The sequence below is a fragment of the Zerene cesonia genome, chromosome 24 (genome assembly GCF_012273895.1).
Source record: "Zerene cesonia ecotype Mississippi chromosome 24, Zerene_cesonia_1.1, whole genome shotgun sequence".
In the NCBI taxonomy this organism is placed as follows: Eukaryota; Metazoa; Arthropoda; class Insecta; order Lepidoptera; family Pieridae; genus Zerene; species Zerene cesonia.
The window spans coordinates 2,152,813-2,170,756 of record NC_052125.1 but is presented as its reverse complement, the minus strand read 5'-3'; the positions used below and the strand labels follow the sequence as shown (position 1 = coordinate 2,170,756).

The window sequence follows — 17,944 nt, the reverse complement described above, 5'->3', positions numbered from 1 at the left end:
ACATTGTTATTATTAACAAAACATGAATCCGCCTTATAAGTGACAGAGCTAGACCAAATTAAAATGAGACTTGACGTTTTTTAAGTGGGTTGGTAAAAAATTGGATTTTATTGCATTTGTTTTTGAAATACGCTTTAAAAATGTCTTAAATTAAGGCATTGTTAAGATGCATGTATGGGTGCTTCTTTCTTTTGAATTAAAAAATGTTATTTTTGTATATTAAATGAAATATAGTCAAAATATATATTATGTTAGATAAAGTATGGTCAATGTTAATAAATGTTTGGTTATTAAAAGTCTATTGTTTTTTCATACATCCACAAAAAATTTGTATGTTAAAATTGTTTATTATTATTATTACTTTAACAATTTGCCTTGAATTTTTCGTTTTGAAATCCTTAAGCTACTGTATTATAATATATCGTGCGTTTTATTTTGTATAAAATCAATAAACGCTATTTATAGTTGTTTATGTTAAAATAATCATCATTTCTAGGGTAGCGTACCCAAAGGGTAAAACTGGACTCTATTACTAAGACCTATCTGTCCGCCAGTACCCGTCTCATGAACCGTGATAGTTAGGTAGTTGACATTTGCAGAGATGATGTGTTTCTGTTGTCGCCCTGACGACAAATAAAAATAATCGTTAAGCACCGGTTGGTCACAAATTGGAGATGTTTTGTACAGTTGCTCTATAGCTTATTTTTACGTAACCTTTAGTGTCGCGAGTCCTACTCAGACTTAAACGATTATTTAAAATTCCACCTTATACGAAAAAGTTAGCTAAAACGCTTAAAATAACTGATTCATTTATTCTGTATGCATCGTTGACAAAATAAATCTCGCCTAAAGTATTATCCGTTAACTAGCGGTCCGCCCCGGCTTCGCCCGTACATATGTAGCCTATAGCCTTGCTTAATAAATGGGCTCAGGGAATCTTATACTGAAAAAAATTTCAAATCGGACCAGTTGTTCGTGAGATTAGTGCTTTAAAACAAACAAACAAATTTTTCATCTTTATAATATTAGTATAGACGGACTATCCAACACTGAAAGAATATTACAAATCAGAACAGTAGTTCCCGAGATTTGCGCGTTCAAACAAGCCCTTCAGAAACATTCTTTGATACTTTCAGAAATTTGCAAATGGTTGGTTCAACGAGATAAGACACGAACTAAGTTTTGTCATTTCTATAACTAAGACCACGCAACTCAAAATCAACATAGACGTTTGGAAATTGCACGAATGAAAATATACCTTCACACATTAACTTCATGATTTATATTCCTTATAAGCAGTTAAGCAGTTGCAAAAATAACTTCATTGAGATGTCTTAAATTTACTTATGAATAATTATTTAATATAACTATGGAATAATGATAATAAGAACATACAAATTATTTTCAGGGAAGATTTCACACTAAAACTGCTGGCAAAGTTTAAAGATAAGCTGCATGCCATTAAAGAGAAAAGCCAAGAAAAGAGTACGGAAGACGCTGCTGACGATGAAGATATTAATAGCGGAGATTGGTAAGTGTGGAGGAAGGAAGGTGGAATTCTTCCGGACTCCATCAGGGAAAGGGAGGAAAGGACCAGTCTACTCGACCTTTTTTATGTCGCAGCGGGCAACTGAGCTTGTGGTTCGCCTGATGGTAAGCGAGCACCACCGCCCGTGAACAGAGCAGAGGTAGTGCCTCTGCGCATGCGCTGCGCGCTTTTAAGGGGAAAGGGATAAGGAAAGGATGCACGACTGGAAAGAAGGAATAAGGAAGGATGAGGAAAAGGATACGAGCCAATTCTATCCTATTGGTAAAAGAATTTATTAAATGGATAGAGTAATTTTTGTACAAGCTTATTTATGTACAAAAGAAATATTATAAAGGAATAAACTATTCGAAATGAAATCCGTAACGAATTTCAATGGTTTCCTTAAACAATAAGTTTTTCGTACAAATTTTCATTATACATATTTCGTACAAATTGTTGACACAGATCGTCGGTCTTTTAGAGAATTATTTAGAGTATTTTTTAAGTAAGATGAAATAAGGAAATTACTAGCTAAATCGTGGGTTATGGGGCTGCAAAATGTTAGAACTGTTCCACTAAGTGATTTTCAAACTAAACTCTCTTAATTTATAGTGAAATTTGTTCATTAGGATGGGACATACTCTGCGATTTGAAGATAAAGGTGCAGTGCTAGCGAAGGACGCGTCGACGAAGAGCGACGATTGGTTTGATATATACGACCCCAGGAATCCGATTAATAAGAGAAAGAGAGAGAAATCTGATAAAAAGAATAAGAAATAAAGATATTTTTTATATTCGTTTTTTTTTTCGAATGACCCTATATAAAACCTGATACGGATCATAGGATATACTAATGCTAAGTGGTGTTCAATCGGTTTTTTAGTTTTGTAAATAGAAGTTTTAAAATAAATAATTCAAATATTTTTAATAAGTAATTTATAGAATGTTCAGATGAAATTATTGGTCCCGCTTTAAAACCGAATTACAAGCAAATCCTTTTTACAGTTACAGTAGGTACAAAACTATTTACAGTAGGTACTACTGTAAATTCTTAAACCTTCAAATTCTGTGTGCTAAACATATGATTCACGGGTAACACGAAATAAAACACCAGACTATAAATATAATAATATTTATTCATCTTCGTCATTACAAATTAACAAGATTGGTTCTTCAACAAATCACTCTATTTACAATGTACTTGGAGATCTGTACATAAGAAATTCAGAACATATTTACACTTCGTTCTAAACTCTCGCTTACACTAACAAAGCCGCTAAAACGCGACTCAGAGATTGTATTGAAACCGATCCAAATGATTATTCGAGTTAGTACCCTGTATAGTTCGGATCAATTACCACGCCCCGTCAACAAAACGACAACATTTCAATAAATAATAATTTTTATTCACATCGTATTTTAATACTTAGTTCCATATTACAGCCAAATGACAGAATCGCCGAGGGTCTCCAATACAATAAAAAGCAAAGCGTAGAGGAATGTAGCATTGCTGTAGAAAATAATGAACCGATAGCGACGGAGCGTATGTGTGCTTAGATTTGCCCATGGGCAACGAGTTGCCCGCGCGGGCAACGCCCCGGGGGCAGAACGGGCAATAATCGCCCCCGTGGGACCTTAACGCTATATACATTTGAGACAACAGTGATCACTGCAACGGTGAGCTACTGTTAATTATGTAATGATCACAAGATATTTACAATTTTACATGTAAACATATTTTATTACGCAAATAATTATTATTACATCTTTACGACGGTTTCGTGTGCTACAGTGATATTGTTTTACGATTATATTTCGTGTAATGTACGCGGTGTTTGACGTTTAAACATTGAAAAGGCAGTGACCACTTAAGTTTTGATGTGGAAAGTAAGTAGCTCGCTTAGTTTTACTTATCGCCCACTTGGCCACCGTTCGACATCTACCACTTTTAATCTCTAAACGACCTACTATTGCATTATGTAAAGTGAACGTACAAGATGTCAGGTTTTAAATCCACAATAATCCGTTAATTTTTGACATTTTGTAGTTATATCTGAATGTTACAGCCAGTATGTATTGAGAAATTTATATTGACACATCCACTGCGTTTAACAGCATGTAATATTTTGTCTCGAGTCTAGCAGATCTAAATTTCCATACAACATTCAAACGGCAGGCTGATCACATCACATATTATCACAGTAGTTAATTTTACAAAATTGCTTCACTTATAGTTCACAAACAGTAGGTTATTCAATTCCAGCGGTAGACTTAAGGAATCCCAAGGTTACAGCTCCATGGTGATGCATGCAGTATTCAATATCACCACATGTTGATAGCTTGGCGATGGCAGGTGGCGGTGGAACCTCCTCTACGTGCAGCTAGAGGTAGCTTGGTGGCAGTTTCATGAAAACCTGGTGACGGAAGCACTGTTGCATGACGGTAGCTCCACTCGAGGCAGTCAATCTGGTGTTATTAGAGAAAGTTTCTCCACAATTTCTATGCAGGACCACCACAAGTCGGTGCTAGTCACCATTGCTTCGCTATCTTCTTCACTTCAAGTTCTGGTGGTATACACCACTAATTGCAGCTCCACCATTGCGATGCACCAAAACTCTTCACCACTCGTAGCCCGGTGGTATCCCACCACCGCTGGTCACTCAGTGGTCGAATCCCATCACCACGCGTGGGATAACTAAGTGGGACGCTGCGTGGAGGCGAGCCAGGCGCGGAACCGCTCCCTGCGCAGCGCGGACAGGCGCGGGTGCGACGCGCGGGCGCTGGACAGGCAGCCCGCGCGGTACAGCTGGTGCGGACGGCATGCTACGAACCTGCCAGCGATCGAATTACACAAATTATTATTTTTGAAGGTTTAGAGTCATTTATGTGGGACTTCTTGAATATATATGGAATTTATAGACTTATTGCGACTGGTGATGTCGTTAGAGATGTAAATCGCCTTGATAAATTTGAGTAATAGTTGTTATATAAAGTTAAGGTATACATAAGATTGTACATACTGCTTCGTATCGTGTTAAAAAAATAACCAATGTAACTATATGTGTAAGAGAGAAACCAAACAGATTGGCGCCGTAACGCGTCACGTAGCGGAGCGGTACTCTCCCACGATATGCAGCCGACAATCCAACTCACCGTATGGGGTTAGCGATGGTGCACTCCGAGTGGTCGTGCAGGCGGGGCGGCTTGCGGCGGCGCGCCGCCGCGCCCGCCGCCGCACCGGGCGCGTGCGCCGCAGCGGGTGCGGCGGGCGCGGCGGGCGCGGGCGCGGCGCACGCGGCGAGCGCGGCGTGCGAGTCGCCGCCGGTGCGGCGCGCGTTGCGGCGCAGGAACACGGGCTTGTGGCAGCGCGCCGTGAGGTCGGGCCGCGCGAAGCGCTCCGCGTAGCGCGACCACGCGGCCGCCGTCATTATGGCGCCGGTCGTGCCGTTCTCGCGCCCGCACTGTGTCGTTCATAGAATTTGTATTAATATATGGTAAAGAAATACTTATTAAATATTAATATTTTTGTATGCAAGTAATTTACTTACATCTTTTTAATAACAAAAGTGACAATATAGAAAAAGTTTATGCATTATATTTTTATTATATACACATACCTGGTTAGTAGGCGATAACCTCGAGTTGTCATTGTTCAGCTGCGGCGAAGTGCGGCCCTCGCCGGCCGGCTCCAGCAACTCGAACGTCACCTTGCACTCATCACCACCATACTGTTGAAGAGAAAATAATAATTAATTGCATACTCTACGCTTATTTGTTTACAATATGTATAAGCTTTCACTTCAAATGAAAGGTAAGCACTTTTTGCTGGATCAAGATAAATCAGGCAATTTATTTATTTATTATTAAATATGTCAATACGGTTATAAGCCGCGTCGTCTATTTTTACGCAGTATTTGGTCCGCTACAATCGGCGCCTACGGTACTATTGATGACGAATCTAACTCGTATGACATCTAGTTCCGTTTATACGAGCAGTGGGTTTATGAACGCAACTTTACACCCGACGCCATCTATTAATGCGACTCTACATTTAACCAGGCCATGCTTACACAAACTCTACACGCGACTTGACCCTCCACTCTACATGCGTCACTACACACCTCCCCATACGCAACACGTGTCTCCCACTCATCTCAACACTCTACAGGCGCCTCTACACGCGACTCTATTCTCCACTCTACACGCGACTCTACACGCGCTCTACCCTCCGCTCCACACTCACCACGCGCACGAGGAAGGTGGTGTGGTCGGCGCGCAGGTAGCGCGCCGCCTTGTGCACGTAGGCGAGCGGGCCGCGCATGCCGCCGCGCGCCGCCATCTCCGCCGCGCGCACCGACCAGCTCTCCGACACGCAGTGCTGCAGCTGCACACGAAACACACATACGTTAATATATGGATTCATTTTTGAACCATATGTGTTATGAGCTATATATGCTACTATAGTATAGTGTGGCCTGAAAACCACTTTAGGTAGACACATGGTTCCTTTAACATTCAAATTACAAAATTTTAATTTATATTGCATTGCATGTAAATACTAGGAAGTTAACATTTCTAATATTCTTAAGGCCCATTCTCGTTCCCTTACTCTTCCCAGTCCCCTCCTTCTACCTATCTTAAAGCGGTCAAAGCATCTGCAACGGTAGGGCCTTTGCAAATGACGCTGGTAATCGCTTATCATCAGGCGATCCACCAGCTCGGTTACCCGACAAAAAATTAATAAAAGCAGTAGTTATCGCTAACCTGCCTGACCGCCGTGGACACGACCTTATCCAGAGTGTAGGCGGGGTACGCCTTGATGCCAAACATCTCGCGCGCCGCGTCCTCGTACGCGGACGCCTCCGTGTTGCCGTCCAGCACGCCCTTCACCAGCTCCAGCAGCGTGCTGTAGTACTCCGCCGGTGACGACACCTCGTTCGGTAGGTCTGCGGGGGGTTTGAGTCGGTTTTATATGATGCTTGTGGATAAGTATAAATTTAAAATCTTTAATGGATTCCTAATACGAAAAAAATTTGTTAATAGTAATCTTTGTGAGCGAATGTTAAGATATTTATGAAAATGTCATCTAAAGAGACATCAGAAGGAAGGCAGCATGCGTGTATCACCACTGACAATCTGCAGCACACATCGCATTCTTATCATCACGATCTCTTAAAAATTTCATTTAAAAATGCGGGTAGTTCCAACAGCGGCACGTACTGTTGGGCTTCAGTCGCAGCGCGGCCGCCACGCTGGGCGGTCGATGCGCGCCCGCCTCCGCCTCAGCCAGCGCTAGCGCCGCCCGCCTCGCGCCGGCTAGCCGCGCGCACAGTATCGCGTGTAGCCTGAGGAACAGGTACCACGACGAGGTGCACACGAACCGGCCCTCCTGTGGGGGAAAATACAAGTTATATTAAATCAACGTTACCAATCAACAGGTTTAAGATGTATGACTTGGCTTATTACCAAATACCAAACTTGTCAAATACCAAACCAAATACCAAACTATTTGTCTATTAACATTTGTAAGAAATGAAAGAGAATGCTTTACAGTATGATTATTGTAATGATTTCGGATACAACAATTTTTTTTACATTAACCCTATTTACATAACAATGTTAAATCACTGCAATCCCCTTTATAATCGTTTTTCGTAATAATTAAATAATAATCATTATATATTCGATAAAAGATCTAGAGTTGCCGGCTGTTCTCTGTAGAAACTACCTTCCGAAGCGGTGGTAAATGTTTTAAATGTGTAATATGACGATTCAAAAATGCTTCTAAGAAGTCTAATTGAATGAATAAATGTTTGAGTTTTTAATATTTCTATGCTTCTCATAATTAAAAACAACTTACATTAGGTGGATAATCTCTATAATCATCCTCAATATCCATATCATTCTTCATTTCCGACTTAACATTGTCTTCATTACTGCTACTGCGTTTTATACTTGGGTTTGTGCTATCTGCAAATAATAATATTTCATTATAATAAATATATTTTACAATTTCCGTTTCTAAATGACATTATTACTATATTCTCTTTATATGAAAAAGACTTTTATGTCTTTTTCATATAAAATCATCATTTATTTCTAATAATAATTCGTGAAGACATCAGAAGGAAGGCAGCATGCGTGTATCAACACTGACAATCTGTAGCACACATCGCATTCTTGTCATCATTGTCTCCTTTATAAAATTGGTATTACCTATCACCTTATAATTAAATCTATACTAATATTACAAAGCTGAAGTGTTTCATTTGTTTTGAACGTGCTAATCTCAGAAACTACTGGTTCGATTTGAAAAAATCTTACAGTGTTACATAGGCCATTTATTAAGGAAGGCTATAGGTTATATGAACCCACGGGTGAAACCGGGACGGACCGCTGGTATTTTTATATACATACCTTGGTTATAAAAAGTTTAACAATAGCACGAAATTTGGGCAACTTATTTCTATTCATCAATTCGTTTCTTGAATTTTAATTGAAAAACTTACCTTTAGTGTCCGTGTTGTTATTGTTCTTCGGTTTATTCTCTTTGTCGATCTTATTGTTGCGTGTGCTCTTGTCGGACGCGTTGTCCGACTCGGACGACTGTTGGCAAAAATTATTCATGTTACAATCTAAAGTTTGAATACTTGTGTTTGTTTGTTTGCTTTTTCTGAATTACTTCAGTGATTTGACAATGTATGAAATGCATTTTTTATAAAACAATGGGACATTAATAATTTCGTTATTGGCAAACACTTAAATACACCGACAACCGAAACACAGTTCCCAACTAGTTCGGTAGTCAGTGGGTCGTATAAAAACATACTGTAAATCACATCTGATTGTTACTGAACTAGAATTTCATTTATTATCAACAGGACGTCACTTTGTGAAGTAAAACTCGATTCATTAGCTAACACAAAAATGAATGCTATTATAATATAGATTTAATATGGATTGTCTATCTTTTACATTGCTACAGCTAAACCTATAGTTTTACAGTCAGTTATAAATTAATCTATAAATGTTATTTACATAGAAATAAATATAATACATACCTCTTGTTTCTCTTGTTTGACGCTATTCTTTTCATCGTTCTGTCCGGCTGTCGGACTGCCAGGACTCGTCGCCTCTTCCTTGTCTTCTGAAAGGAATACATGTATGTAAAACTTTGTTTTCGAAGGGAATAAATACAACAGACACTTTGTATAGCGTCACAAGGAAAACAACATACGTGTATCAACACTGGACAATCTGTAACACACCTCGCATTTCTCGGCATGCATGCCTCGAGTAAGTCCTGCTCAAGTTCGAAGGCAATACAATAGTGCCGCTGGACCGGCAGTAATGCCCTCTATCTATACAGAGTGTAGTCATCAAGTATGCCCAGGCGATTTTTTTGTATCTTATACAGATATAAAAAAAAAACTTTAAACTGATATCGAAAGTACTTAACCTAATGAGTAAAATTATAATGATAACATTTTAAAAATAAAACGATAAATATGCGTACACTTTACATTAAACATTCTCATACATTTTATTTCTTAGTAGGTACCTACAAAATTTTGTATTCGAAGCAGGTGTTCTAAATGTAACGTCTTCGTTATGCAATACAACGAAAAGATCTATTTACAGTTTGTAAATGAATCAATCAAATCAATTTACTCGTAAGTTAAAGTACTTCCGATATTTGATTACAGTTCTTTCAAATCTGTAATAGTTACGGGATCATCTTCTGTGTACACTTAATGATTACACCCTGTATATTACTGTATCCTTAATGCTTATCCAGACGGTGCCTGATGCGGGCGGTTGGCTCACCATCATCCCGCTCATCATCGGAGAGCGGCTGGCGCGGATGGCTGAACAGGTCGGGCAGGAAGTGCCGCAGCAGCTGCTTGATGCGTCGCTTCTCCGCCTTCTGTATCGCCGTCTGCCGCCGCGCGTGGTGTATCAGCAGCTCGGCCGCGTCGCGGACTATCTTTATAGCTGTACCGAACAGATTGATATAATTAATAATAAATAGGGTAAAAAAACAGGTTTAATTAAAGATTCAACTATAATTTCTCAACCGTCCGTGTCCTGTCAGATCGAGACATTTTTTTTTTTTTTGTGTGCCCCCACCGGGAATCGAACCCAGATCCCCTCGGTTCTACACCCACGCGTTAACCACTGCACCAAGGCGGCGGTCACGCAATTTATCGTACCGATTCGCATACCAACTGTGACTGACGAATTGTGCTATTGTGCTGATCACATTTTACAAATAACACCGCTGTATAACCACTTTCCGTGCGAATAAATCCATTTAATTTTATATTAATTTCATTTATACATCCCCAGATAATAAAAAAACCCACCTTCTTGCCGGCTGGTCATATTATAATCGGCGATATAGTGGGGGCCGGGTCGTCTCGCCGCGTACGCGCTCTCCACCTCATTGAATAGGGACTTGGAGCGCATCGCCTTCAGATCGTTCTGTTTGAAATTAATGCCCTGGTGGTCCAGCGACTTGAGGTAGTACTTCTCGTTCTGCTCCCGCCATTGTTTGTTGAAGCCCTGCGACGTTATTCGTGCGTTAATATTGGAAATATTATATCATAAGATAAATAAATAAGTTAGTGAATTAACGCATGTTGAACTGGTAGTAATGGATTATCAATTTAACAATTTTTTGTAAGTTATAGATATATATGCAAATAGAAAACTATAATGAATGATAATATTATTTTGATATTTATAATAATAAAAAGCTGTACCTAGCAGTTGTAAGAAAAGCCAAGGTTCTTTAGCTCATATATTATTCTATCACATAAAAAAAAAAAAAAAATCACTGCCAAGTATCATTCAAATCAGTTCAGTGGCTATCGCGTGTATGTGTAACAAACACACAAACATACATACATCCATCCATCTTCAAGTTTTGCATTTATACTACTAGTAGGATTAAAACTAAATTTTACTATCATTATTTTTTTAAACTAACACAATACAACTATATAATATTCATTAAAAAAGCGTTCGTTAATTTAATTAACATTCAACAAGAGACATCAGAAGGAAGGCAGCATGCGTGTATCAACACTGACAATCTGTAGCACACATCGCATTCTTGTCATCATTGTCTCAATTCATTTAAAATGGAAATTACTTCTCTGTCTGTTTTTCTTTTAGGCTATTTACTAAAATCTCGGTGTTGTTTATAAGCATCTCATTTCATTCATTATATTATGTTACTTATTATATTCATCATAAAAGTTTTATATTTAATTTTATCATTTGAATAACTATAAATATTTCTACAATGACATATTTAAACTTATAATACACTAGCGGATCGCCCTGGCTTCGCCCGTAGTACATATATTGCCATACATATATAGCCTTCCTCAATAAATCGGCTATCTAACACCGAAAGAAGTGCGTTCAAACAAACAAACAAACTCTTCAGCTTTATAATATTAGTATAGATTTATCACTGCACAACATCATAACGTCTTAAATTTTATCTAATTTTTTAAATCAAATATGATTATTTTGAAGAAATTCTGATGATAGCCTATTCAGCATTCAGTGATTTATAATACCATACATTATTTGACACTTCAACGTACCAATAACCTAAACAGGAGTGAAACTAGCCATTATACAAAATCAACTCAAACAAAGCCACATAACACAACTAGTATAGACAAAACCAACCTTCTGCGCCTCCCGCCACTCCTCTTCCTTAGCTTTTAACCTCCTCAGCACAACGGGTACAGCCACTACAGGATTCTTCTTAAGACCAGCTATTATATCCACTGCCTGCGAGCAAATTTTTAAGGGTAAATACGTGTTTTATAAGAATGGTAACCCAGCACCTTAAGCTATATACTGTTAAATACAATATAATATTTATAAAATAGATATAAATATAGAATATTTGATAGTAAACAAGTCGGGATAAATTTTTACTTTTTAACACACATTTTTTTGAAATACACTTACTGCTTACAATTGAGAGTGCATTCATTACACAATAAAAAAAATCGTATTTTCTTGTGTTTGATTTTACGCGAGTATTATTCATTTAGAAATTAAATCTCGACAGTCTCCCCGTGACCACGCTCGCTGTAAAGTGTTCGAAACGTCGGGTTAATAATACAATGAATAAATCGTGTTTAAAATTCGTTAAAAAGTTTTTAATTTCTAAAAAAACATCATTTTACGTTAGAAAACAATCTATCAATGTGAAACCACCAAGTTGAATAACAAACTATAATGTATTAAATTGGAGAAATATTAATTGTAAGCATAATATGTTACGATTACATTTTTCTACCGATTACAATCTCGCGATTCCCTTTATAATATATTTATATAATTATTAATATAATTATAACGGTATATTTTTACAATATTATGGTGACATAAATATATGTGTGTGTTGTAATAATCATTGTTTATTTTAATACCTACTATATAAGATAAAGCACTATAGCAAAAATGTGAAATTTATCAGATGCATTCATGCAAACAATATACTACTATAATATTTTTTGAAACTACTAAACATTAAAATATAAGATTGAAGACAAATTAATAAATATATTGCAATTGAAATTTAAGAAAAAAAAAATGTATATATAAGATAACATATTTTTCATGGCATATTTTTGGTTTTTCTGAAATTTAATAACGATTTTCACGAAGTTTCCACTATCAAAAACTTAATTTTATTAATTTTACTGCTACAGAAAACAGAAAAACCAAAAATAATACATATTCTACGAAAATAAATCAATTATAGTAAACTCTACTCTTCTACTTTATAGTTGGTTGGCAAACAACTGCAAAATCTAACTATCTATTAATTTCTAAAGTGGATACGTCAATCTATACATGCTGGTCGGTCTATTTTCAGTCTCTGTGCTCTATGCTCCCACTCAAGTTAATGCCAAGTCATGTCTGTCATTTCGGAGAATATAGGCGGACCCTATTCAAATCAGTCCCTTATATTTCTCGGTCAAAAAACTTCACTGCGTCACGATAGCCTGTACCCTACTCTCTCATATCCCAGTCCTTTTTCAGCTCATTTCCTACCATCAGTTGTCATTAGTCCACATTAGTTAACTCTTATCGTCATCAGTTTAGTGTACTTGGTAAGTACTTCGCCTGTGCCCTATGCTCCCACTACCAAGTCCTTTCAGCCCGTGCCCTATATCACTAACCACTACAATTACACCCAAGTCACATCACTTGACGTCTCAGATAACATCAGTCTGTCGATTAGTAACCTACGCTCTCACAACACATCACGTAACCGAGTACCCTACGTATTCCGCGTCACGTCATGTCAGTCTGTAAATACCCTAAGCCCCCCCCCCCCAGCCCGTCAGGCGGTCAGGTCAGGTCGCGTCAGTGCGCCGAGCATGCCAACAGTCGGGGTGCCGTTCGTACCACCTTATCACCGTATATCCGGCGCAGCGCGCGCTGGTGTATGGTGGGCGAGTGGCCGCCGAGGCAGTCGTCGAGCCGGTACTTGGCGGCGTCGTCGGCCGCCATGCGCGACAGCTTCTTCTGCACGCCTTCCAGCACGCGTATCGTCGCCGCGTTCGTTTCTATCACCACGTCCAGCTGGAATCAATTGCTCACGGTTAATATCAATGATATTTGTGTTAATCATAAAAGTAATCACAATATATGTAGGTGTTGAATGATGATCAAAGTGTTCATTGGTATGAATATTATACTGCTTACACTATTGTGAAATATTTTCTACACTGAGTTATAACGTAATTGATTTCTACCTCATACATATATTCATTTATACTACTGTCTTCAATGCTAGTACAAGTATTGAGGCAACAAACGAATGATGGACCACAATAATAACTTTTGAGGTCTCGAAACTGTAAACTAAATAAAAACTATTCCATTATAACTACATGTTACTATATCTCACCTCAAATCTCTCATCTTCACAGCGATAGATGTACTCTTCGTATTGCGTCTTACGCGACGTCACAAATGTGGAATCTTCACTCCACGTCGGTATTGACACCCATGTGTCGTTTAATACCTGATTAATATAATTAATTATAACAATATTCTTTTATTTTATAAACAAATACAAAATACTTGATATTAAATATTGCGACTTTCTTAAAATTTTAATGTGTAATAATGTATTTACATATAATGAAACATTATTATTTATACACTACAGAGGTTCAAATTCGCATTCAAAGATATATAACAAAAAGTATTTATCACTATTTGTTGTAGTTGTGTTCTATTTATTAAGCTCTAGTATACTATAATACATGTATTTTTTACTATAAAAAACACAAAACACAATTTCTTTTATATTTCCACAGAGAAAACAATATAGATATAAACAAACCTCTTTACACAACGCGGTGCGTCCCGAACAACGTCTGGAAGCCGCTTCTTTTGGCAGAGCGCAGTACGAAGTGCCTAGGCGCTTGCATGTAGACAGGTCTGCAAAAGAAACACAGCGTTAGACATCATCATAATAGGATCCTATGAACCGACTTAACAAAAAAGGAGGAAGTCATCAATTCAACTGTTTCTTGTTTCGGCTTTGCTACCCGCAGAACATTCGACTGGGTGAATCGATGTTGATGATTATTTTTTTATTAGAAAGCTTTTTCATCCCAAGGATTACAATATCTCTACATTGTGACTTAATATTGTTTACTTTTATTTTATAGCAAGCATATATTGACATTTTTACATAATACATAGTCTACCCAAATTAGCTTAACCTATCCCACAGGACAATAATAAAAAAAAACCTGTTATTATCGTAAATAGGTGCTACACAACAATATTTCTCACATTCGAATCAAAGAATCGAACTCACCTAGATCCAAATTAGTCTCCGTCTGCGGTCTGTCATGCCGCAGGGGTGTGGACAGTGCGAGGGCCGAGGGCAGGCCGAGCGGCTCGCGGGACTTGCTCTCCGAGCCGAGACGGGACCTCTCGTAGCCCAGGAGCGTGGACGAGCCACTCGTGTTGTTGTATCCTACGTTCATTGATTGATGATATTAATAAAAACGAATTGCATCTTCTTGTTTTGGTGTGCAGAAATTTTGGAGATAGAGAGAAAATGTAAGTATTATTTATGTGTGTGTAGAAACTTAGGTAGTTACCTAACTACCTACGTACTTACTTGTTTGGGGAAATTTTGGTTTTTCTAAACTGTTATCCTTACTAATATTATAAATAGGCAGTGATAGACAACTTTTACTTCATTCGATATTTCTTTTAACCACGTGAGCGCAGCCACGCGCGACATTCTAGTTTTGTTACAAATAAATAAATTACGAACAAAATGTTTGGATTAGGACACTCTTTATGTGCGTATGTTTAAATGTTTGTTCTTGTATATAGTTGGAATTGTTTCGAAGTCTTGAAAGTGTATTATATATTACATTATATACTATAACACATACGTCATGATAATTTAATGAAATTTAACAAGAGACATCAGAAGGAAGGCAGCATGCGTGTATCAACACTGACAATCTGTAGCACACATCGCATTCTTGTCATCATTGTCTCGTTTTCTTTTTATTATTAATATAACATGGCTTTTTGCAAAAATACCACACGCGAAAATTATATTAAAAAATACCTTCAATCTTTTACCATAAATCCTACTTTTTTCGGCTCAGAATATCAATCAGACATACAATGAAATCCATCTGACAATTTGATCTCAAAGTCACTTTTTTTAAGTAAGATTAAGAGACATTATATACTAAACTTCATTATTTTCAAGCAACCTCCCAATCAATGTGGAACAAAATGTATTATATTGTAGAAGCGCTACATACCGGAATTAGGCGCCGTGGGTGTGTGCGGCGGCGAGACAGGCCCCAGAAAGTCCTGCAGCCACTTCTGCAGTTCGGGGTGCCGGCACAGGAACGGCGACACCACGCACAGGAGCTCCGACGAGGAGATTATCTCGTTCGTGAAGAGCAGCAGGCACCTGGAATGTGGAGGAGGGTGAAACTGACGTTCTTTACTGAGCAATACTGTTTTAATTATTATCAATATCTATACTAATATATACCAGTATAATATTACTTAAGTCATCATAACACAAGTTTACCGCCGGTTCGTATAGCGGTTTCTGCAGTGAAGATCCGTCAAGAGCAAGAACATGACCCTCCTTCCGTCGCAGTCGGTTAAGAATATAGACCCACCTCAAAAAGTTCTCGTAGACGTGCGGCGAGCGCAGCGCCTGGCGCGCGCGGTCGAAGAAGTTGTACTCGTGCGCCGTTGCCAGCTTGGCCGCCTCCGCGTACGACACGTCGCGCAGCGCGCCCGCCGCGCCCGCCGCGCCCGCCGCGCCCGCCGCGCCCACCGCGCACCCGCGCGCCTTCTTCGCGGGCGGCGCGCCCGATGCTGTTTGCGATATTTATTCATTATTGTTATTGTACAATTTAATCCTTTTGCTGTGTATATATATAGAACTATTTATGTTTTGACTTGTAAATTGTCTATACCAATAAATTATATTTATGTGTTTTTGTAATATAGAAATAATACCGCTTTTTCCCTTAACATATGGATGTACTTTTATTAACTGCACAGGACATATTTATTTACAAATAATGAAAGTTTATGTGTCAGCAGAACTTCAGAAATTACTCCACAAATTGCAATAATTTAGAGTATGTCACTTACATAGTGGTGTGGAGGATGAGAAGCTGGGAGATCTCTTGAGATGATGATGTTGCGGCGGCGGAGCGCTCACGTTACTTGGGGTCGTATGCTTTGGGACCTGAACAAATTAACATTATTTGTTAATGTACATTCAAATCTATACTAATATTGTAAAGCTGCAGAGTTTGTTTGTTTTGTTGAACACGCTAATCTCAGGAACTACTGGTCCGATTCGAAAAATTCTTTCAGTGTCAGATAGCCCATTTATTGACGCAGACTATAGGCTATGTACCAAGGGCGAAACTAGGACGGACCATTAGTACTACACATAATCTTAGGTATTTTCTATTTCAATTAATAATATCGATTGTTTCATTTTTGCCTTGAAAGTTTTTGCAAATGCAGTGTATTTATAAGGTCTGATTTAGTATTTTTCTTCTTTTCGACGCAATTTAGACACAAGTTTTAATTATACTTGATTCATTTATTCATTTATTTAGCACTTCAAATAATAACTGCAGAATTTGAAAATGTACAATACTTAAAATGTTATAAAAACTTCATTTGAACGTGACGGAAATGTATTCTGTTGGTTTTTAGGAGTGTATATTGGAGATTGGATGTAGCATATTCACCTGTGGATGATGAATTGGATGTTGCGGCAATGGTGGTGATGCTGACGCAGCACTTGTGAATCTCTCCGGCTCAGGCTCCACTCGCGCCTTAATAAATAACAAAATACTATTTATTATTGAAATGTCAATTGTCAAAATGTGTATGTATTAAATAATACAAAATTTATAAGGTCGTATGTAAGTATAATAAATAACTAAGAGGCACTTTATTATTATATTTATACTAATAATATATAAACTGAAGAGTTTGTACGCATGCATGTGAATGCAATCTCCGAGTGCGTAAGGTATTAAGTACCATGAGCGAAGACAGAAGGACCACTAGTATTAATGAAAATACCCAGTTGTCAACATTTTAACACATAAATTTAATACGCTTTAAAGTTATCATAGTTATTACTGAAACATGTTGCATAACCTGCATTCAAAACTTGTAACCCCTTAACATTATATAACATAATATAATTAATACAATGTACCATTTTCGATTATGGGTGGCCATTAAACAAACAGCACTTCAATTGAACGTCAATTAATGTGAAAATTTAATTATCTTTATGTACGGCAAACCTCAAAATAAAATATTCATATGGTAAGTGTAATATTGTAATAGATTTCACCCATTTAGAAAATTAGTAAAACAATTTACTACTTCTTAGAATAGATTCCAGTATTATAATGTATAGTTTTTTGTTAAAATTATTATTTGCAACATCTTAACATACAAATTATATCGCGTGTCCGCGATGGACTCTCGCAACTACTCAACCGATTTTAATCAAATTTGCACAACATGTGCAGTTTGATTGAACCTAAATGGAAGGATAGTTTATATTATTTATATTACGATAAATGTCCGCCCGGGCGGAGCCGGAGCGTGAAACTAGTTATATATAAATACATACCGGTGGTGGAGGCGATCTAGCGTGCGGCGGCAAGTGCGGCGGTTTGGTCACCGCCTTTGCATCGGGTAGAAACTGACCAAACTCCGCCAGCAAGTCTTCTTGGTTCTCGAATAACTTCGCCACCTGTTATACAATTTGATGATTACTTATTTTTGTAGAGTACATTGATAAAAAAAAATATTTATTGT

At 37.9% G+C, this 17,944-nt stretch overlaps 2 protein-coding genes across 9 annotated transcripts in view; one reads left to right on the top strand and one right to left on the bottom strand.

Annotated features, from left to right (window-relative positions):
* Positions 1–2,312, top strand: part of LOC119836492 (spliceosome-associated protein CWC27 homolog) — an 11,855-nt gene extending 9,543 nt beyond the window's left edge. The window contains exons 9-10 of the mRNA XM_038361852.1: positions 1,409–1,531; positions 2,158–2,312. Of these exons, the coding sequence (XP_038217780.1) occupies positions 1,409–1,531; positions 2,158–2,308 (274 nt within the window). The 3' untranslated portion in view covers positions 2,309–2,312. The remainder of the gene's footprint in view (positions 1–1,408; positions 1,532–2,157) is intronic.
* A 332-nt stretch (positions 2,313–2,644) lies between these two features.
* LOC119836514 (paired amphipathic helix protein Sin3b) overlaps positions 2,645–17,944 on the bottom strand; it is a 35,914-nt gene continuing 20,614 nt past the window's right edge. For 4 of the 8 annotated variants that reach the window (XM_038361882.1, XM_038361880.1, XM_038361886.1 and 1 more), the window contains exons 11-31: positions 17,757–17,879; positions 16,852–16,938; positions 16,238–16,334; positions 15,754–15,955; positions 15,382–15,536; positions 14,406–14,567; positions 13,923–14,020; positions 13,482–13,598; positions 12,977–13,153; positions 11,237–11,341; positions 9,895–10,093; positions 9,356–9,523; positions 8,590–8,675; positions 8,038–8,134; positions 7,389–7,498; positions 6,749–6,917; positions 6,293–6,474; positions 5,772–5,912; positions 5,146–5,256; positions 4,682–4,989; positions 2,645–4,359 (exon numbers count right to left, since the gene is read on the bottom strand). In XM_038361882.1, the coding sequence (XP_038217810.1) occupies positions 4,224–4,359; positions 4,682–4,989; positions 5,146–5,256; positions 5,772–5,912; positions 6,293–6,474; positions 6,749–6,917; positions 7,389–7,498; positions 8,038–8,134; positions 8,590–8,675; positions 9,356–9,523; positions 9,895–10,093; positions 11,237–11,341; positions 12,977–13,153; positions 13,482–13,598; positions 13,923–14,020; positions 14,406–14,567; positions 15,382–15,536; positions 15,754–15,955; positions 16,238–16,334; positions 16,852–16,938; positions 17,757–17,879 (3,030 nt within the window). In that variant the 3' untranslated portion in view covers positions 2,645–4,223. The remainder of the gene's footprint in view (positions 4,360–4,681; positions 4,990–5,145; positions 5,257–5,771; positions 5,913–6,292; positions 6,475–6,748; positions 6,918–7,388; positions 7,499–8,037; positions 8,135–8,589; positions 8,676–9,355; positions 9,524–9,894; positions 10,094–11,236; positions 11,342–12,976; positions 13,154–13,481; positions 13,599–13,922; positions 14,021–14,405; positions 14,568–15,381; positions 15,537–15,753; positions 15,956–16,237; positions 16,335–16,851; positions 16,939–17,756; positions 17,880–17,944) is intronic. The other 4 variants (XM_038361885.1, XM_038361887.1, XM_038361884.1 and 1 more) reach the window with 3 other exon arrangements.